General features: G+C 38.5%; 1 protein-coding gene across 1 annotated transcript in view; it reads right to left on the bottom strand.

Moving 5' to 3' along the window:
• Window positions 1-17295, bottom strand: part of LOC147416170 (uncharacterized) — a 94418-nt gene extending 77123 nt beyond the window's left edge. The window contains 2 exon segments of the mRNA XM_086481633.1: window positions 16777-16975; window positions 17192-17295. Of these exon segments, the coding sequence (XP_086337759.1) occupies window positions 16777-16975; window positions 17192-17295 (303 nt within the window).
• Between the last annotated feature and the right edge of the window lie 5997 nt (window positions 17296-23292).

Raw genomic sequence — 23292 nt, 5'->3', positions numbered from 1 at the left:
GTACAGGGGCACGACCACCTTCCTACTCCTGCTGGCCACACCATTTCTGATACAGGCCAGGATGCTGTTGGCCTTCTTGGCCACCTGGACACACTGCTGGCTTACGTTCAGCCGGCTGTTGACCAGCACCCCCAGGTCCTTTTCCCCCAGGCAGCTTTCCAGCCTCTCACCCCCAAGCCTGTAGCGCTGCATGGGGTTCTTGTGACCCAAGTGCAGGACCTGGCACTTGGACATGTTAAACTTCATAAAATTAACCTCAGCCCATCGATCCAGCCTGTCCAGGTCCCTCTGCAGAGCCTTCCTACCCTTGAGCAGATCAACACTCCCATCCAATTCAGTGTCATCTGCAAACTTACTGCAGCACTCAATCCCCTCATCCAGATCATCAACAAAGATGTTAAACAAGACCAGTCCCAACACCGAGGCCTGGGGACACCACTTGTGACCAGCTCCCAGCTGGATTGAACTCTGTTCACCACCACTCTCTGTGCTCAGCCGTCCAGTCAGTTTTTAACCCAGCTTAGAGTGCATCTGTCTGGGCCATGAGCTGCCAGCTTTCTTAGGAGAATGCTGTGGCAGACAGTGCCAAATGCCTTACTGAAGTCCAGGTAGATGACATCCACAGCCTTCCCCTCATCATCTAGGCAGGTCATCTGGTCATAAAAGAAGATCAGGTTGGTCAAGCAGGATCTACCCTTCATGACCTCAGGCTGGCTGGGTCTGAGTCCCTGGTTGTCCTGCACCTGCCATGTGAGCGTCCTCACGATGAACATTTCCATAACCTTCCCTGGCACTGAGGTCAGGCTGACAGGCCTGTAGTTCCCTGGATCCTCCTTCTAGCCCTTCTTGTAAGTGGGCATCACATTGGCAACTCTCCAGTCATCCGGGACCTCCCCGTGTTGACCAGGATTTCTGATAAATGGTGGAGAATGCTTTGGCCAGCTCCTCTGCCATCTCCCTCAGTATTCTTGAGTGGATCCCATCCAGCCCCATAGACTTGTGGATGTCCAAGTAGCAAAGCAGGTCTTTAACTACTTCCTCCTGAATTACAGGGAATTTATTCTCCTCTCAGACCCTGTCTTGCAGTTCAGGGGGCTGATTACCTCGCGGATTGCTTGTCTTACTATTAAAGACTGAGGCAAAGAACACATTAAGTAACTCAGCCTTTTCCTCATCCTTGGTGACAACATTCCTCTCTGCATCCAATAGAGGATGGAGATTCTCCTTGTTCTCTTTTTGTTGTTAATGCATTTGTAGAAACATTTTTTGTTGTCTTTCACAATAGTGGCCAGCCTGAGTTCTAGTTGGGCTTTTGTCTCTCTAATTTTCCCTCTGCATGACCTAACAAGCTCCCTATACTCTTCTTGAGTTATCTGCCCCTTCTTCCAAGAGTGGTAAACCCTCCTTTTTTCCCTGAGTTCCAGCAAAATCTCTCTGTTCAACCTGTCATCTTCCCCGTCGGTTCATCTTCCAGCACACAGGGACAGCCTGCTCCTACACCCTTAAGACTTTCTCCTTGAAGAATGTCCAGCCTTCCTGGACACACTTGCCCTTCAGGATTGCCTCCCAGGGGACCCTTCTCAACCAGTGTTCTGAACAGCCCAAAGTCAGCCCTCTGGAAGTCCATGGTTGTGGTTTAGCTCAATCCCCACCTAACTTGACCAAGAATAAAAAATTCTATCATTTCATGGTCGCTAAGCCCAAGTCGGCCTCTGACCACTACATTTCCCACCAGTCCTTCTCTGTTCGTGAACAGTAGGTCAAGTGAGGCACCTCCCGTGGTAGGCTCCCTTTACCAGCTGTGTCAGGAAGCTATCTTCCACACACTCCAGGAACCTCCTGGACTGTTTCCTCTCTGCTATGCTGCATTTCCAGCAGATATCTGGTAGGTTGAAGTCCCCCATGAGGACAAGGGCTAACGAGGGAGAGCTTAAGGGCTAGCAAGTGGGTCACTTATAGATGCAATACTGTATCAAACTGACTAGGATTGTTGAAATATTTGCATAATTATAAATATATTTCTTGTGATACTAATTTATATTATTATAGCATTTGGAAACATCATTTAGAGATCTGTGCTCCTTGCAGTGGGAATTGTATCCAGCTGTAAGGAAAAAAGAAATCCTAGTGGCATGAGAGAAGTTTTAGTGGCATTAGGAAAAGGTGTGTAGCTACAGCAAAAAGAAAAATGGGAAGTAAATTTAACAGAGAGATTATTGTAATTTAGCATAACGACCTGCTGTCAGCGCACCACAGACCCCCAGCCAATGTCCAGCAATTACTGCACAATAATTCACCATTTGTGGCTGGAAAGTCACTTTTAAATCAGAGATTCTTCTGCCAGATTACTCTTCTGCAGTAACTTGAATATATTTTTAGAGTGCAAATCTGTAGTTAATTTCTCCTGTTTTACTGAATCTCTCCCTTTGTGTCTGCTGATAATTTTGAACAGCCTTATTCTGTACTCATGAGTACTGTTGGTAACACAGAAGGGCTGCTGGTAATACAGTATGGATATGTCTACATTGCAATGGAAGACATAGCCTTTGCACAGGTAGGAATTCCCCAACACCCTAAAAAAAACAATTAGGGACTGGTGGATTATTTAAGGTTGCCTGAAAACATGTGAGTCAGGAGGGATCACACTTTTGAAAGGTCATGAGAAACACTAGAAAAGATTACAAAATTCCCATGCTGATGCTGCCCTTGTGTAGACGCAATCCAAGATATAAGATGTCCAGGTAATAGAATTGTTCATTAGACTATCTAAGTATTGACTTAGAAATTTAGGTGCGTATGTTACATATTTTGTATTTCCCTTATTTTGGAGTTCGAAAAGGTCTACTGATCCTGAGAGGAAAAATGTTTTGCAGATACGTTATATGAACAAGCTAAGCTGAGAGAAGGTTTAGGTTTAAAATTTATCCTTTCATGCTATAGAAGTCAATAAAAATAAGGAAGAAAGAAAAAGCCCAAATAAAATGTTAAAAAATAAAGAATTTTAAAAGAATGCTTGTGTGTCTGTCCTGGAAAGGGATGAAAGAATGGACCAGAAGGCAACAGTTTCTTTGACTGCAGATGCAGTATCAGAAGAGTGACAGCAAAGATGTTTCAAAAATCAAAGCTCAGGCAGGGAGTATTTTTGGATATTTGAAGCCAGTGTGCAAGAATGTTGAGAGAAAGAGGATGAGGAGTGCTACCCATTCCTAGGGTGTTTTTATATACATTTGCACTAAAAGAATTCAACTTTTCTTACCCTGACTTTATTTCACTGTAACAGAGCTCGATCTATCAGAAAGCCTGCAGTTGAGACCATCAAAGCTGAAAAAGAAAAGGCAAACAATCAAAAAGAAATGTTATACTTAAATAGAAGGAAAAATCTGTAATTTTCTGTTCCGTTCTCCTACTTACCCCTTCATGACCCAATATAAGGTTTTTAACACACCCAGGTTAACCACTAAAGCTCCAGTCTCAATAACCTTTCTGAATTTACATAATGCTTAATGAACTAACTTTAGTGAGCTTACATACAGAAGTAAAATTAAGCTTATAAATCATTCTTTGAAGATTTAAACTTCTTTCTGAAAATAGTTTTGTGAACTTTCTTTAGCTCATATACACATAAAACTGCATATTTAGGCTGTATGAACGAAAAATATAGTCTACAATTGCAGGCCAATGAAATATTTAGATAACAGCTATTTGTGCTCACAGAACGGAGAGTGTGATGGGAGTTTTGGCCCCAGCAGCTTCTGTAAATGGTTTGGAAGTGGTAATCTACAATATGGACAAATATATAGATACAAATCTATAAATGGCCCCAAGGACGTCATCTCAGCTTTCAAGAATTAATCCACCTAGAAAAATCCCTTTTCTTAACCTGATGCTTAGTTAACCTAGGGTCCTGCTAACAAAGACAAATGGCACCAAGACAGCTGGAATACAAGAAACTTGACATGTGGGAAGAAAAAGGCCATCTGCTCCGATATTTTGCCAGTAGTTTGCTTTCCTCTCCTTCATCAGACTAAATATGTCAGTGCTTCTTGACATAAGATTTATGCCACATGACTTCTATATGTAGCTTCTTTCCTAACCATGGTTAAAAACACCACTTTCAGCACCATACGTAACAGATACTCTGTCTACAAAAGCAGAATTCTGTTCATAATTTGATTGAGGAAGGATTGTTCTTATTATCCAAAGTACGCATCCATTCTTAAATTTTTCATTGGATCATTTCTTGACAGGAAAGAGGTTTTTGTTTTGTTTTGTTTGTGTGCAGGTGAGAAGAGCAATAAATCAACAAGACCTTTAAAATTCATGCCTTAGTTCTACCACTGTCCTTCACAGAAAAGGCCTTGAATAGATGAGCTACAGGCAATAAATAAATGTTCCTCCCAGTGGTACATATGAAGAAATGTCTCAAAAGAAAGCAAATGATGTTGACTAAACATTAAAACCCACCATTCTTTAGTCATGGGACTAAACTACTTAAGCCATGGTACACCACTGCCTCGCTTTGCGCGTGGTAAGATGAGGGTTCCTTGGCTACAGTATGTCACAGGAGATTTAAGTGCAGCAAAAAAGATTGTAGCATATATATAAAAAAGAGCCTATTATTAAATAGAAATGTTGCCCCATTTTCAGGATGGCAAAATATTCTCTGTTAGTACCCAGTTTTTCATGTGGAAAAAAATAACTTCAGAATTTTTCCTTCTGAAACAAATCAAAAATATTAATGGAAAGCAGGCTGTGGTTTAAAACATCTGACAGCCACATTTCTCTCCTACAAACACATTCTGTTGAAAGTGTTTTGACCACCCATAGACAGACCTATGTCTTAATGAGTTTCTGTAACAAAAAAGTGGGATTTTTTTTTCAGTTAACGTATCGTAAACATCTCTTGGAGACAATCCAAGAAAAAACAAAGCAAAAATTAGATCAGGTCATATAATCGTTGATTATTTCCAGCTCTACCAATTCTGTCTCATTTATAAGTGGAACAGAAATCTACGGTTAATTACTGCTTATGCGTCTTGTGGATTTGATCACATATATTGCCACACTTTCAGAGGAATTTATATCTTTGCAGATAGAAACTTGAACCAGAAATTGCTGTAAAATAATGCACAGAATATGTGTGTGGGGGGAAGAGGAATGTTACTGTGCAATGTTTTTGCATCCAGATGTTGATATTTCTATCAAAATGTAATTACAGGATTCCTGGAGGTAAATTTTCATGTAAGCCTTTAAAATAGAAAGAAAGTTTAAGATCATTTTATTTGTTCAGAATCGTTCAATGATTTCAGCTGGAAATGACCTTAGAGCTGGTGGAGTCCAGGCTCCTACAAAAAGCAAGGCGAACCTCAAAACTAGATCAGGTTGCTCAAGACCTTTTTCACCATGTTCTGAATATCTCCAAGCCTGGAGATTTCAAAGTTTCTCTTGTTCCCTTCTCCAGTGTTTGATTACCCTCACGATGAAGAAGTTTTTCTTATATCTATCTGGAATTTCCTGTGTTCCAGATTATGTATTTTGCTATCAATCTGCACATTCAAGAGAGTTTCTATAAGCATCCATTTGCTAGCTGAAGATGGCAATGAAGTCTTCTTTTAAAGTCACAGAATCAAAGAATAATTTAGGTTGGAAGGGACTTCTGGAAATCTTCTAGTCCAACCACCTGCTCAAAGCAGGCCTGTTTAGGTCAGATTGCTCAGGACTGCCTCCAATTGAGTTTTGAACACACACAAGGACAGAGATTGCACAGCCTTTCTGGAAAATCTGATCCAGTGTTTGACTACCGCCCAATTAAAAAAAAAAAAAAAAAGAAAGAGGAAAAAAAAATCCTTATATTTATCAGAATTGCATTTGCCACTGTTGAACTTCATGGGGTTTCTGTCAACCTGTTAAGATCCCTTTCTCACGTTCTGTTATCTGATTTACACATTAATGTGCCTCGAATTTTTTAAGGAGCATCTGGTTCTCTCCTTATTTAAAGTAAACGCTGTAAGTGTCTGAATCAAGACAACGCTAATCTCTCTTCTAAAACTGAAAAGCACATCTTGACTCTGTAAAACTGAATGATTCAGTTCTCCTTAGATACTTTGTCTGATCCTTTTAAATCCACAGAAATGAGATGGAATAGTTGTTTTTACTTTCTAGTGTTGGCCTTTAATTTGGTTATTATCCACGTATGGATAATTTAATTTATAATGTTTAATAAGAAAAATAAACAAATAAAAAAGATGATAGATCTATAATTTAATTAAATGAGCGTCCTGATACTATGAAACTAAAAATGCAATAAATATTAATGCAAATTAAAAGGCCAGTGCAAGGACCTGCACCTGGATAAGGGCAACCCCAAGCACAGACACAGACTGGGTGGAGGATGGATCAAGAGCAGCCCTGCTGAGAAGGACATGGGGATATTGAAAAGCTGGACATGAGCCATCAACATGTGCTCACAGCCCAGAAAGCCAATCACAACCTGGGCTGTGTCATAAGAAATGTGACCAGCATGTCAAGGGAGGTGATTCTCCCCCTCTACTCTGCTCTGGAGAGACCAACCAGTACTGTGTCCAGCTCTATAATCCTCAGCACAAGAAAGACATGGACATGTTGGAGTGGGTCCAGAGGAGGCCACAAAAGTGATCAAGGGGCTGAAGCACCTCTTCTGTGAAGACAGGCTGAGAGAGTTGGCGTTGTTCAGCCTGGAGAAGAGGAGGCTCCAGGGAGACCTTCTAGCGGCCTTCCAGTGCTGAAAGGGGGCTACAGGAAAGATGAGGACAGACTACCAGAGAGTGTAGCAATAGGACGAGGGGTAATGGCTTCAAACTGTAAGAAGGTATGTTTAGATCAAATATTAGGAAGAAGTTCTTCACTACAAGGGTGGTGAGACACCAGCACAGGTTGCCCAGAGAAGTTATGGCTGCCCCCTACCTGGAAGTGTTCAAGGCCAGGTTGGATGGGGCTTGGAGCAACCTGGTCTAGTGGAAGGTGTCCTTGCCCCTGGCAGGGTGGTTAGGACTAGATGATCTTTAAAGTCCCTTCCAATCCAAACCATTCCATGAAATATTTAATATATATACATATGTGTTTGAAATTTCTGTCTACCCATCTGCATGTGCAAAACTGCACAAAGTATCTAGAAAGTAAAAACGAGGTCCTCAATATCAGGAAAGGCATTTTTATAAAGTTAATAATGTAGTTATCACCATGTCATGTAGTGCAATTGATAGCAGTATTCAAAATTAATGGACTTTGTAGTGCAGTGGATTAATGCACTCTGTGCACACCGCATAAATCTTCCTGTCTGGAATTTCATCTGGAATCCAGAACTAGACTGAATGTGAATGGCAGAGGATGACTTGTAGTCTCTGGGCTGTACTGAAAATTGTGTAGTGTTTTATAGCCTGACGTTATTCATAAATAAAATTTATTAGCAGGACAGGTTTGTCTAGAATTCAGTGGCCTGTCTTAAGAAAATACAAATATATGGCTTATAGAGTTTTGATGCTTTTCTCATTAGTCTTAGCAAATAAGCTCTTTTGTGTGTTTTATGAAATGTGATCCTAAATTGTTAGAAGGCTGTAGTTTCAAAGAGAACGTGATTTAAAATGCTGATTATATTATTTCTTTCTGTGCTACAGTCAGTCATCCCCTGCTGTTAAAAAAAAAAAAAAATGATTGAAGACTGGAAACGTATGAAATAAATTCTGTTCTCAGAAAACCATGTAAATATTCCCAACAAATACTTTAATTATTATACCACTTTGGATTCACATAGTTATAAGAAAAAACAGAATCCAGCATCACATTTGAATTACTGCTATTGAAAACAATGCAAATCTCACAGAAGAAAAAAATCCTATAAGTAATATAGGTATTTTTTCCTCTAAAATTATTTTATAGGATTAACTTCTTTTGATCAACTTAAACACTTCCAAAATCAGTGATCCTGAGCTTTTCGTCGTTTGTTTTTTTTTTTTTTTTAAAAAGGTGAAACTTTTGCCCCAAACTATTTAAAATGCATGTCTATTTTCAGTAGTCTCGTTACTCAACATATTTAGGTACTTATATGGAGAGGTGATTGTCTTCATTACTGTCAAAACCAGTATCCATTATAATGAGCTGGTTTAGCTTCTCACCCCTGCCCTGGAGATGACCTTCTCTTCAGTACCCTGGAGCAAAGCCAGCTATACTTGCTTTCTCTGCCAGCTAGGATTTTCCTTACAGAAGGAGAAATTCCAGGAGTTTTACTAGCTCAGCATTAAGATAACAGATCAGTGTAAATGAGCTATACGTGGACCCAAAGATTTAGATCAAAATAGCCTGTATCCCATCACATTACACTACTACATTCAATCTTACTTGCGAATTGTCTACTTAATATTTTTCTGCTTTTTTTTTTAATTAGAAATACATTATTTTTCCGTTTTAATAATAATGTTTTCAGAATAGTGTCTCAGAATGAGGTTTCAGTTGAAACAGTCTTTTACACATTGGAAAGAAATAAATCACTGTACTGCATCTTCCAGGTACTGTTCTATCAAACTTTCATGGGGAATTTTTAAGAAAATTGTGCTGATAATCTTCCTCCTGCAGGGACAAACTTTCTGCCAGGATGCTCTGGTTCACTATCTACTAATCTGTTCTTTCTTGTATAATGAGAGACAAAGAATCACAAACTAATTAAGGTTGAAAAGGTTAGACAACCCATCTCAGCTTCTTCCTTATTTGTATTTCCTTTTTGTGTTTGAGTTTGTATTTCCATGTTTATCCATTCTGGTTTTCTGCTACAGATGCTTAAGTCCCTGCACATTGGAATGGGCCATTCTTGTGCTTTGAGGAGGTTGCCTGTGAAGACAGTCCAACCTACCCGCAACAGGCAGGGACATCTTCAATTAGACCAGGCTGCTCAGATCCCTGTCCAACCTGATATTTCCAGGGATGGGGCTTCTACCACGTCTCTGGGCAGTCTGTTCCAGTGTTTCACCACCCTCACAGGAAAAATTTCTTCCTTATATCTAGTCTAAATCTATCCTTTTAGTTTAAAACCATTACCCCTTGTCCTATCACAACAGGTCGTCCTAAAATGTCTATCCTCATCTTTCTTATAAGCTCCCTTTAAGTACTTGAAGGCCACTATAAGGTCTCCACGGAGACTTCTCCAGGCTGAACAACCCGAACTCTCTCAGCCTGTCTTCACAGGGGAGCTGCTCCAGCCCTCTGTTGATCTTTGTGGCCTCCTCTGGACCCACTTAAGCAGATCCATGTAATTCTTGTGCTGAGGACTCCAAAGCTGGACATAGTACTCCAGTTGTGGTCTCACTAGAGCAGAGTAGAGGGGCAGAATCACCTCCCTTGATCTTCTGGTCACATTTCTTGTGATGCAGCTGAGGATGTGATTGGCTTTTCTGGGCTGAGAGCGCACATTGGTGGCTCATGTCCAGCTCTTCACCTACAAGTACCCCCAAGTCCTTCTCAGCATGGCTGCTCTCAATCCCTCCATCCCCCAGTCTCTTTTGATACCTCAGGTTGCCCTGACCCAGGTGCAGGACCTTGCACATAGCCTTGTTGAACCTCATGAGATTAGCCATGATTCCTGGCCCTTTTTGCTCTTTGGGGCAATTTCCCATGGGATTCTGCTTAACAGTCCTGTGAAAAAAATATAGTCTGATCCCCTGAAGTCCTTAGTATCTTTGTTTTGCTACTTGCCTTCTTCAATTCTCTCAGGATTTTAAATGTTATGATCTCAAGGTCAATGCAGCCAACTATCATACCCCTGAATAGTATTACATTCATTACATTACATCCCCAAGAGGTATTACATTCTTGAGTGCAGATCCAGGTCCCATTTATTTTCCATGCTGCATGCAGTTGTGTGCAGTAAAATCTCCATTCAACCCACTAGCAGCTGTCTCAAAACAATCTGTAAATTTCTGGGACTACTTGTGCCCTGCTGTGTGACCCTGTAGCAAATATGATTAAAGTCTTCCATAAGAACCAAGACTAGTTGTTTCAAGGAGGCTTCATTCGTTTTGTCTTTTTGATCAGACTCTAGCAGCTGGTTGACACAACTTCCTTTTTAGTCATGACCTCCGCTCTGATCCTGACCCATAAGGTCTCAACAGGCCTTACAGCCCGTTCCTTTGCAAAATTCCATATGTGTTATCCACATACATGCTGTCCATCCATACATGGTCCATATGTGCATCCATCCTTGTATCCATACACCACCAAACTCCATCATCAAACATAGGTTTTACAAGCTATTCTGCCAATGACTGTGTGGTTGTGCAGTTGTGCCCAAACTCCTAGAAAAATCTCCTGTCTGATTTCCCCTGCATATGTTGACAGGCCCTTGAGATGGGCCTACAGGTTCTCCCAGGCCATTTCACTTGTCTAAATCACCAAATTATTGTCATGTAATGTTCTGGTGGTAAATGAGTATTGTATTTTAACCTATTTTGCGTTTGTTTTCATGCCATTAATTATTGTCTCCTTCAGAATATGTTCTTAAGGAGTTGGAGTTAAAGGCTTTTAGTTATATGGATCATTTTTGTGCTCTTAACTTAAGCTATTAAACTTCCCGTTTTCCAGTCATATGGTACCTTTCTGTCTTGAAAGTTTTGTTACAATCCTTGTGCCTGGATTACGCTGCCATACGAAGGAGCCATATGGTGTCACAGTCTGGGAACTGGATGAAGAACACTGGATCATGTCATATAGTTTGCATACCAGCTTCTAGTCACTGGTGACATAAAAGTGAAAAGATCTTCTAATCTGCTATCAGTACTTCAAGCCATACAGTTTGTTCTTAGTACTGTTTTACGTCCCGATTCATTTTAGCTGAAAAACCTAAATTTGTGTGGAAGAAACTGAAATTATTTCATTGCATTATAATTACATTCTGTGGTTTGTACCTTTTCTAACTTTACTGTATCTGTGATATATAGATCTATCAAAATATGTGCTACTGTGTTCTAAATTTCAAGACTTCAAAAAAAAAAAAAAAAAAAGATGAATGTAGACATTAGCATCCTCGCGGGCCTGGCCATCAATATTTCAGCTTAGGTAAACAGGAGCTTTGCCTAATTTATTGGTTCTCATTATATCTGGCATGTAGAAACTGAATTTGCCTCTGCTTGGGAAATTCCCCATCTGCCTGGAAAATGACCTTTTCTACTCTGAAAATCAGTCTAGCAGAAGGGACACAGTTGGTTAATATTGTAGAAAAATGACTTCACTTGTCATCAAACTAAATTGTCATGATTTTGACCCATTTTGAAATTAGTTAACATTTGCTTGCTTTCTCATGTTTCATGCATAATTCATTTGGATTCTCACTATACTTGCGCTATGCTTCAGGAGTGGAGATGTTTTGTATAGTCACTCTTAAGAGCAATAGTAACGCAACATTTGTCAAAGTGTCATGGTGAACAATGAAACCTCATTATATGTCACTCAGAGAGTTGAATGAAAAGTGATGCTACATCTAGGCAATTTTATACCTAAATCATAGAAGGTGAAAGATGAAAAACAAGTTTTCATTGCTTTGATTGTATTCCAGTTTGATTTGTTTTCTGAGAGCTCTCACATAAGTCAATGTTAATATTCTAGGTCTTGATCCTGCTCTGCTGGAGTTACTGGGAATTTCACCAGTGATTTTGCTGGGAACAGAAATAAACTCCAAGTGAATGAAATTACTCACATGTAAGAGTTTGCAAGATAAGATCCTCTAGGGCAGAGGCTGTCAATTTTGTTTGCACTGCACAGCACTGAAGTTATTTCTCATGCTGGACTATTAAAAAAAAAAAAAAAAAAAGGAAAGAAAAGAAAAGAAAAAAAAAAGAGTTGAACACTGCCAGCCATATCACATTGCTATCCCACAATCCTCCCAAAATAAGAGGTCATTACTTAGACAGGAAAAACAGGGAGTATGAACAGTTCAGTGTTACCGAAGTGCACATTGGAAGTGATCATTTCTAATTCCAAAAAACATACTGAACATTTACATCCCGTCTTTGGACAAATGGCTTTTTCTGTGCCACTTTCCTTTTCACCTTGTCTAACTACCTGGAGATATGGGTTTTTCTTATGGAGGTATTCTTTGCTACTATGGTGATGAAGTGTCTCTGCCCACTAACCCTGAAGACAAAGAAAAATAATTTCATCCATATATTAATTATATTCTAAGTATTCAAATTCCATGAAATAACACCTCTTTTCTCAAAGTTAACATTTGCTCACATTCTATCAAATCCAGCTCTTCAAAGGAAAAATGAGCAGAATCAAATGTTCATCATTGACATGCAATATTCAACAATGTGCCCTCTCACAAATCAGGCGATATAAACTGGACATTCTTAAGCTGAAAGTATCCTCACCCTGGAGTGAAAGAACAGAAGAAGCATCAGTGTTCACTAGGTTTACCTGTCACATTACTCAAACCCCATCTTTCCCTAGAGCACAAGTTACTTCTATGGGTATGTGTTGCATCAAGGCATGCCAGCATCGTGAATCGTCTCCATCTTAGAAAAGGTTTATGCAATCAAAGACACTAAAAAAACCCAGGAGTTAATCCAAGGATGACAATGTAAAATCATAAGCATAAGCTTTGCCATGTCGACATACAGCCACACTGTCAGTCATTGTCAAAATCATAGAGCGTAGCAGCACATCACTTCTTTTCCTGTCAAAATGTTCCCTCTGACAAAGGTCAGTGCCTTCATGACATAAATCTGTTACCCTATTATTGTCATAAGTATCATGAGAAGAATGGGACTGAGTCAAATGTTTGGAACAGATAGAGTCAATGCAACTTAATTCAGGAAAGGGCTATATTTCCCTTTTCCCTTTGTCAGGTTGCCAGCCATCAGCATGAGCGTTTCTTCTCACAATCTGTTTGTGTTCCAGTGAGTAATAGCTTTTTACTGGCTTGGAAAATGACTATCCCATTACTAGCAAAGTGCATTCATGGGATCAAGTGCCTTTTGAACACTTAAGTACACTGTGCCCTTTAAGTAGACCAGACAGCTTCAGATGAAACCTTTAAAACTATGGCCAATCTGTTGGAAAATTAAAAATATAGTAAATCCAGTGCTGAAATCAGGCATATTTATGGGCTACTCAAATATACAGCCACTTAAAACAGTTTGTTACTCAGTGGAATTTATGAGGGGTATTTCTCCACAAGAACCAACATCTCCAATAAGTCATGTACATTTCTAATAGATGGAAAATGAAGGAAAATAATAATATCTGCCATAAATTATATCAAATTTCTCACAGTAGTGTTTTGTTTGACATCTATTTGAAAAGATCCTAAATGATCATAAAAACTGTCAGCATGACACTCTTCCCAGTAATGCCAAGGTGAACTGGGAGTAAATGCAATTGAAATTAATAAATGCACATGAATGTAAAGCTACAGTAAATACAGGACCATCGAGCCTACTGGATGTGGGTTAAAACACATATAAACACATGTAAACACGTATCAAGAAGCAGAAATGATAGATACCAAGTTTTCTGGAGGGGACTGGCCTGTTTGTTACAATCAGCAAGAAGACTGGGCTAAATCTGCTGCCTCCCAAATCTGATTGATAAATTGTATTCACATGATTTATGTGACTTCAGAATTAATATTGATATAGTCATTATAATGTTATCACCATGCTAACATTAAACTTAAGGAAATGGGGGAGGACAGCAACCTGGAGTTTACACTCTAGTGTAAGTTGTACAGTAAATTCTAGTGTAGAGTTTGAAGGATCTAATTATTCAGTCACAGAATACAGAATTGCAGTGTTGGACAATTTTTCACCTCCTACTTATTAACCCTGTGATCTAAACTAAATGATTTTTTTTTCCTGTTGAAAATCAAACAAAAGTTTCGCAGATTTCGTATATAAAGCACCTGCTGATCCTTCCTTCTGAGTGAATGGACCTCCAGGATCTTCAATTCTAATAACAGGAATTTTAAGAAGGAATGATAGGAAAAGTGTATTGTTTGCTTGTTTGTTTGACAGCTTCCTATCTTTCTTTAGAATTTGAAAATGGAAAAAATACAGAAACTGAAAAACAAAAGAAAAAATGCAACCAGACTTAGATAAAACAGAGAAAACATAGTCAATCCCATCTTTACTCCCTGGAGAAGTGAATTTAGAACTTCATTCCCAACCGCATTTCTTTCAAATACCTCAGTCCCGGTCTTGCCTCCTCCTGCAGTTAATCTAACTGGAGAAACTTTCCTGGTGAATGTCACATCACTTTGCAGGTTTCAGAAAACCTAACTCTTGCACTTTCCCCACAACTTCCTTCCTCAAGATATTTTATGGGTTCCAGCTGTATCTTTAATGTCCTCTTTGCTCATGTTCCCTTTAAGTACTGGGTGTAGCTGTCAGAAGTCAATGCCTTAATAGACTTGCAAATGATTTGTACTTGAGAAGCAGGCATTACAAGCTTGTGTAGGAAGGTACAGGGTGTCATCAGAGAAATCTTTTGACTGGAGTCTTCAACTCTGAGAGAAGGTGCTGGTAGGGTTTTTCTGAATTATGCAATTAAATTAAAGCAAAATGAGGTGCACAAGGGGAAGCAGGAACTTGGGTCTGAAACAAGGAGATCTCTCTCTGTGGGCAGCAGATTTGAGGAGAAAGTTAAGACTGAACATTTTATTTGGCTGTTGGTTACCAGGAAAAATAATTTTTAAAGGGGTCTTAAAATGGGTGCTGTAACTTAGGTGCTTATTCTGTAATAACTGGGGTGGGAAGTACAATTGCACTGAAATACAGGTTGTATTTATGGACTCATGCTTTCAGTCTTTTAGGACATATTTGCATAAGGAAACTGAAGGTAAATCAGTGATAATTCAACTTTTTACTTTTAGGCTTTTTTTCATCCATCCCAGAACAATTAGTGATGCATTTCTGACACATTGAAAATGAACCCCAAAGCCTCTCATAATACTTCGTTTGATCATTTCATCATAGAAACTCTGAGACCAAGATGTTTTGAGTGAGAAGTTGTCCAATAAGAACTGAAAGAACTTGTCAGAGAGAAGGGGCAGGGCTTAAAGCACACTAATTTTTACTTTATTGTGAAGTCAGACATGAGACCTCTTTCCTAAAAGTTTTGTTGGCCACTTCTGGTGTCAGAGATATCTTGTAGCAATGAGTTTTACAAGCTTAAAAAGAATCTTATGAAGAAGCAAGCTCTTAACGAGCTTTATATTTTCATTCCTTCAACTCTATTGTTTCCACCTTGCTCTTATGTTATGGCTAAAACCTGAGTAGTAATGCCAAAGATGTGATCTTTTCATCACTCTTGGAGTTACATGCCCTTACTTTTTACTGGTTGTCTTAAAATTGCAAAAAGAACGGTAAGATGATAAAATTATTTTTAATACTTTTAAATTAAACTAATAATAGTTTTTATTTTAACCTCCAAGAACGTGAAATTTTTAGTTTCAGTAGTCTTAGGCCTTCATTAAATGTGAAAAGAAACTAAGGATAACCCTCAGAAATGATGAAAAAAGATGTGGAACTAAAAAAACTTTTTTCCAGAAATTCACAGAGAAGGTTCAGATTTTGTTTTGAAATTAGTTGTCCTATTACTCATACCACAAAAGAAAAGAAAGACCAGAAAGCATTTCATAGAATTGTAGAATCACAGAATCATTTTGGTTGGAAAAGGCCTTTAAGATCATCAAGTCCAACCATTAACTCAACACTACCAAGCCCACCACTAAACCGTGTCCCTAAGACTACATCTATGAGTCTTTTGAACACCTCAAGGGATGGTGACTCCACCACCTCCCAGGATGGTGACTCCACCACCTCCCTGGGCAGCCTGTTCCAATGCCCAACCTCTCCTTCAGTGAAGAAATTTTTCCTAATATTGAATCTAAATCTCCCCTGGCACAACTTGAGGCCATTTCCTCTTGTCCTATCACTTATTACTTGGGAGAAGAGACCAACACTGGCCTGACTACAACTTCCTTTTAGGTAGTTGTAGAGACCAATAAGGTCTCTGGGCTCGGCCATCCAGGAGGTTTCTAACTCAGGGAAGAGTACACCTGTCTAAGCCATGAGCTCCCAGCTTGTCCAATAGGATGCTGCGGGAGAACGTTCTCAATCATTATTAACTATTAGCATTATTAGCAGTTCAATCATTATTAATTTCCTCTGTCATTTCTGATGCAATGTATAGGCAGGTTTCGTATGATGATCAGACCTGGGACAGGAAAATTGTATTAGCAGCAAGTATGTGTAAATGTTCATCTACAGCTGGGGTTAACATAAGGCTGGGGAGGGGAGGAGGTTGTGTACCTTGATGCATTGCTGACACACAAAATTCTCACCAGATTGGCTATCTTCATACATTTCACACTCATAGCTTTAATTACAGTATTTATTTTATATATAATATATATACACACACATTAATAATATTTTTTTTTCTTTTTCTTAGGAAGTTGGCTGTATTTTCACTAGATTTGTTCACGAATCCTCCTGGCTTTATTAAGGTAAGAGTACTAAATGTGGGCTATGTATATTTTACAAACATTTGTCATCAACTTTAATGTACAACTGAGTACAAAATCAATTAAAAATTCGCTGTTTATGGATGGTGTTGGAGATCCTGTTGTGTGGGACAGGTAGGTTGTGTCAAAGGAAAACATGCTATCAAATGAAAGGAGTGGATAAAGCTATTAATTTTATGCTTTAATGTGGTACAATCAGGTGAGCTGGTTTTGGAGGTCTGAGTCACCGTTATGTGAGCTAGCTGCATGGCTCCTTCTCCAAGGGTCAGAATATCTGTGCACCCACTAGGTACAAGACAGGAAAGAACAGGGTTTCCATATCCACCAAACATTTGTATTTCAATAGCTTCTCCATTCCCATTGTCTTGACCAGAACTATGGGTGCTCAGCACAGACAGGTCATGCAGGTATGAAAGAGCTGCTCGACTGGTGATTTCAATGAATAAAAAGAAAAAAAGTTGGAAAACAATAGTTTTGTTCCTTTTTCTTGCTCTACCCAAAAAAATGCCTCTCTCTCTTCTTCCCTAATAGCCTTGATACCATTTTGATTATAACTTAAGAGTGCTAGAATCCTTTTGAATTGCATATGTGTTTGTTCAGGTTCCTTTTGGAATCATCACTTTAAAATTCTAATATTTTTACCATCTCACGTACGGGGAAATCTTTGTAATGATTTGGCAGCCTGACACCAGGGTCTGGTGTGTGCTACCTTGGGCGATCCACCTGTCTTTTCTGATAGACGCCATTGCTATAATACTCATGACAGCTCATTTTAAAGATATATGGATTCCCTTGTGTGATATTTTCACTGGTGGCTGAGTTAAAGAATGGCATTAGACATATATTTCAAGCCATGAAAGGAGATAAATGGTCAAAATTTTCAACCTTTATCATCGAAATACAAAAGCCAAAGTTCAAATCTGAATGACTGTTCGTAATCAGGAGCATGTGGTTTAATCTCAGGGGGTTTTACAGTTTATTTCCACCAAAGAAATACCTGGGGCAAGAAAGCTGCATATTATTAGAAGTCATTGAAATATTTTGCAGTGAAACCAGACAGGTTTCCACTCTCTGCCACACAGTCCTGCATGAATGTAGTGAGAGGGGTCTGATATAATTTACTTACTTGTTAATTACTGTTATTATTTCCTGCTATTTTATCATTGTACTGAAATTATTTTGAAGTCTTAATCCAGGCTAGAGCCAATGAACGATTTTCACACGAGCAGAAAGATGTCATATAACTACGGTTCTTTCCTGCAGAAAGCTGGTACTGTCATTCCTAAGGAGTCAGGAAGAGGGGTTGAGCAGACCACCCTTCACAATGCAAACAAAGTCAAATAGAAATCCAAGATGGATTTAAACATTAAGAAAATGTTTTAAAATATATATTTTTACTTTCATGTTTCTGATTTTATTGGGTTTTTTTAAATATAACCTATGTTATAATAAAAAATGAGGGTTTTCTAGGACTTCTGGACATATAGATTTTAGAAAAAAATGCAGAGATGTGAGCCATGAAATAAAATCAAGATTATTTAGTAGAAAAAATTAAAACCCAATTCATATATATTTACGATAGAATCAAAGACATATTATTTATTATCTATGCTTTATCCCTACTTACCCAAGTCTCCATGATGTTATTGAAATCCCCCACAAGATATTACACTTTTGATAAAACAATATAATATAAAAGAAGGGGGGTTTCTCCTGTTGCATATCTCCTTATACTAATTGCCCTGTTTTTCTTTCTTTTATGATGCATTCCAAACATGCTTTGCATTAAGTCAGTGTTTATGACCTTGGATAAAATTGCTCAACCTTTTTGTTGTTTGTTTATTTCTTCGTCATCCACCCAACAGAAGAACCATTGAGAAAAACATCCCTGACATTTAGAAACTTTAGTAGAAAAAGCATGTGCTATAGCTACCACCCTGTGAACATATGTGGAGCAGTTTGTGTGTGGTATATACTGTCAAGAATGAAATCCTTGTGTTTGGCTACTGCATATGCAAGAGATGTGAGATTCTGTGGAACAGACTTCTAAGAGTGGCATATTGTACAAGTGTGATTGTCATTATGGCCTTTCTAATGTAAATCCCTAAAACGTGATGGGATACTGATTGGAGCTTTTATGATTGGAGTCTATCTCACATCTCCAGTCTTTGCTGCCTCAGCCTGTCCTGTTCTCAGCAGACTCATGGCTGCTCTGACATATGCTGCTAACATCAAGTCTTTAAGGAGCTTGAACTTGCAGATCTGAGCTCCACCATGTTCCTCACACAGCCTACATAAAATGCCCCCAGTAGAAAATGGACAGAATCAGCATTATCAGGAATTTTCTTCAGGACAAACGTGTCTAAATCCAGTTACTTTACACTTTCTTACCAGAACAAAGAGAATGAATTGGAACCTAGCCTGAGAGTGTTTAATATTACATGAATTCAAGTTGAAGTGTCTGAGCAAAGAGGCTCAAAGAATCCCTTTGTGAACTGATACCATGAGACTACAACCAGTTGTGCAATCTCAGCTACCCTACAATGCCATACATATGGAAAGGGTCTCCAGCCTGCCAGAAGGGTTGCTGACGCCCTGCACTGTGATATCATCTTCTCTTTATTAATCTCTGCACGTTGATTTTGGCACAATCTGCTCTACACCCTGAGATCTTTATGGTTGGGAAAGAGTTTGGTTTGCCTTGCAAAGCTTACTCAAGGCATGTCAGACTTCCCGAGCAGAAAACAAACTACTGGGATAAATTCAAAAGGCCAAGCTGGAAGGAGATGGTGTTTCCTGGCAGGATCTATCCAACTGTTTATTAATGCAATCAAGCCAGGGAAAAATGCTGGTATTCACTCAGAATGGGAAAGAGCCATCTGCTGAATCCTCTGGGTTGCTTCTTCCTTTCTTCCTGATCTGACTATGGATATTTCGGAAGTTGAGTTTAATAATATACCTCCATTAAGCTGTAAGACACACTTCATTGATGCCCATCCATGAACTGGGAACTTAGCATTTTGTTAAATATTCCTTTCAGATCATTTACTTTTTTAAAAGCTTCCTTTCCTCAATATGCTCATTCCTTGCAAACAGAAGACTGTCATCACCTGTTCTCTACTTGTTTGCATGCCGATAGCTTTTCTCCTCTCATAAATTCCATTAATTAATGAATAGTCAGCAGGGAATTGTCTCCTCAGGCTCATTAAAGAAATGGACACTAAAATGATATGAAAGCAGCTGCCTCCTTTCTGTCATCGCCTTCTGATGGCTACTGTTTTCCTCATCAGTGCTAAATTATAACACTGCTTTGATTAGCAGCCCAGTTACTTGCTGCAGCTGCATTTGGAGATGGAAATCTTAACTACACAGTCATGTTTAATTGATATTCTCATCCAACTGTTAACCTCATAAAAAAAAATGCAGCACTTCAATATATCAAGCTTGCATACGTATATTAAAACCTACTGGAAGTTTTTTTGACCTTGTAGGGTGATTGAAAAAACATGTTGTTTCTTGAAGTTTTCTGATAAGTCACTGATTATTATCTCAGCTCACATGGGAACAGGAGGTAAAATCTGCGAAAAATTTCAGACCAGAAATCATCCTAAACAGAAATATCTTTGATCACCATTCCGGTGTCTAAATATGAATGCTCATTTCTATGCTGAAAAATTTAGAAATTATTTACTTTAAAGTAGAGGAAGAGTTCTTCTGAATTCCACCTGAAGATTCCTGATAAAAAAATATTGCCTATCAAAAGAATAAACCTATGTTGGACAGATGATCTATGTCATGGCTGGTGTAAATTAGCATAGTTTGGAAGATGTTCTAATTCATATAAGAATGGGTGTTTGGGCCAGACCTGCCTATACACACCTTTATATTTAAACCATACCAGACTCAGGGTTTAAATTCTAACACCTCTAGTTGTGGAAACCTTATTCATAGACCAGACCAAATCAGGACAAGGCCCTGTACTCTGAGGTTGCTGAGACGTGCTGGCCCTCTACTACCATAGTCTTTAAACAGGAGATGTCTTGCAGCTTTGAGGTAACATAACAAGAACTATTGCTAACAGCCTCTTAGTGGCTGGTACTTCCACTCAGATTAAATCAGGTCACTTAGTGGGCTCTGGGATTAAGCAGGAGATTTTAGCCACAGGGCAAGCGGGAAAGTCTTTGGTGCTGACTTGTGGTGCTGAAACCCACATTCAAGTTCAGCCCAGAGGAGAGGGGAAGAGATCATTTGCCATGAGGTATACCAGAAAGCATCCAATATCAGAATTAACAAGAGCAGCTCTTTAAACTCTAGCTCTAGAGTTAGCACATTGAACACAATTCCGAAATGCTCTAAAATGAAATGGAAAGACTTCAAAACACTTTGTCTCCCTGTTTGTGAATTTGCATTTCAGGCCTGGATTTGGAATTTCATTATCAAATGTAATCATCTTTTGATGACCAAAAAGAACTTTCAAATTCAAATGTGTTACCTTATTTATATAAATAAAGAATCCTTGCCTGACCTGGCCTGACCTTGAAAACTGCTCAACCTCACCTGGAGAGATTTCCATTAGATGTTTCACAGTCAGAGCAAATTTTTGTGAATCTAGAGTTTCTGATTAATCTTCAGAGAATCAGGAACTTAAAATCTTAATTTTATTTCATACCAAGGTGAACTTTTGGAGTGAATCATACAGTTGTCTCCACTTACTGCATTGTTGGAACATCTTCTATTTCTATCTTGCTGTGCTCCTCAGAGTGGTCACGGCCTCAAGCGTCTATGACACCTGGTCTAGATTCTCCTTGTTTATAGTAACACCTTTGCTTCTGCTTTTGGAGCTTTAGTAGATAAAAGGGCTGATTTTTACTAAGTTTGATGTGTAGACAACCTAACTTGCTAGAGTGACCTGTAAAGGTGGGTTCAGAAAAACCCTAAGTAAGACAGTTTTCTTGTTGATTAAACAGGACATATAGGCTCTTGCTGTAAACATTTGAAATCATCCTGCTGAGAAGAATCGTAGCTTTTCTATTCTGTTTGGACTTAGCAGAGAAATTTGGCCTTTAAAATGAAGCAGACAGATTTTGAAAAAGTAGTTACAACCCAACTCCTCCCCTTCAATTCTTCATTTGAAATGCTCGTGGGTTTTGTTGGTAGTTAGTGCTTTATCATGTTAAATATTGTTACTTTGAGTAAATAACCTGAAATATTTTATTTTCTTCTTTCAAGTGCTTAACATTTTTTTCTTTCACAGCCTGTGATTGCAGTGTATTATTCTGTATTAATTGAATAATGTCTCCCTTTGAACTGTCTTGTAGCAGAGGTGAAAAGATCTAGGTAGCTAAGTATATCATATATATCACAATTTTCTGCAAGTCTGTGGGGGATTCATATCTGTTATTAGGATTTTTTAGAAATGCCATGGCTCCAATCCAAAAAAAAAAAAAAATCATTCTTTGTAGCTGTTTGTAACTTGGCTCCAAGTATGGACATCTCAGCTGCCTTAAATAAGATGAAATTAATTTAGCCCTAAAAACATGAATCACAGGCATGCTATGAAGTTCATAGTGTAAATTCAAAACTTCTAGTGGCTTCAGTAGGTTTGGGCTGAAATTCAAATGAAGAAGGATTCTAACATGAAATAAGTGTTATCTTTGAAACCTAGTTTCAAAGTAGGTAGTAGTAGGTTTCAAAGCAGTAGTAAACTACTGCTTATTGCAATACCTATTTTCACTTTTTTGAACAGAAATGTTAATAGCAGTTGTGTTCACCAAAGATGTTCTAGTTATCAAATTTCTTTAGACCTTTCCTTTGCTAAACAGAAGTCTCTTGAAAGCCATTTGCTAAGCCAAGGATCCATTAAGGTAGACATGGTTTATCAATTCATTTCACATAAACAGCCCAGTTATTCTGTGACAGAAGTGCTTTTACCTCTCCAAGAGGTTAAATATGAATTTATTCCATATATGTGAAAAGTTATACCTCTTATTAAAGCTTTCATATGTTTTCCATGACTACATGTCTTTTTGTGATCTCTAACCTTCAAGTCATTAAATGATTTATGCCTCTAAGACAATTTATTAATTGTAATACACTTCTTAATTAGAAGGTGCAATTGGCATAGTATTTGATATAGTTGCTAAAATAATTCATTAGATCCTTTAAAGTAAAAAACAAGATATGACCTTCCTATAGTGTTATATTTGATGCTGTTGGTCCACACCAACTACCGTAACATGTAATAGTCAAATGAAACAAAAAGTGCATCTATTACAGAGGAGTCAGTATATCTAGCTGCTAGTAAAGATCTGAAGACAGGAGATGAAGGCAAATTATTAGATTTAAGATCTGTTTCCACACTCATAAAGAGGAGGGGATTGTGTAAAGGGAAAAGGAGACGCCTGACAACACAGATGAAATATGTAAGGGATTTTTATTTAATCATACAGGCAGTTGAATCAGTGTTTTGTACTGCTGCTCTGAAAAAACTCTATTTCTTTTCTAACACAAAAGTGAAAAGTAACAGGTAACCTAAATTAACCTATGTTGGTTTTTATTTAGCAACATGCACTGTATAGATCTGTAACAAATGTGTTTTGATTGAAATAACTTGTAGTTAAAGCCCTACTGGAAGTCCTGTGATGAAAACACTTCATCTGTGCCTCGCTGCCTGAAGAGTCTTGCTACTGAGATTATTGACAGTGGTTGGCAATATGGTGAACTGCAGCTATTTCCACTCAGTC

The sequence above is a fragment of the Leptosomus discolor genome, chromosome 1, assembly GCF_034619465.1.
Source record: "Leptosomus discolor isolate bLepDis1 chromosome 1, bLepDis1.hap2, whole genome shotgun sequence".
Taxonomy (NCBI): domain Eukaryota; kingdom Metazoa; phylum Chordata; class Aves; order Leptosomiformes; family Leptosomidae; genus Leptosomus; species Leptosomus discolor.
This window is presented reverse-complemented; position numbering and strand designations above follow the sequence as displayed.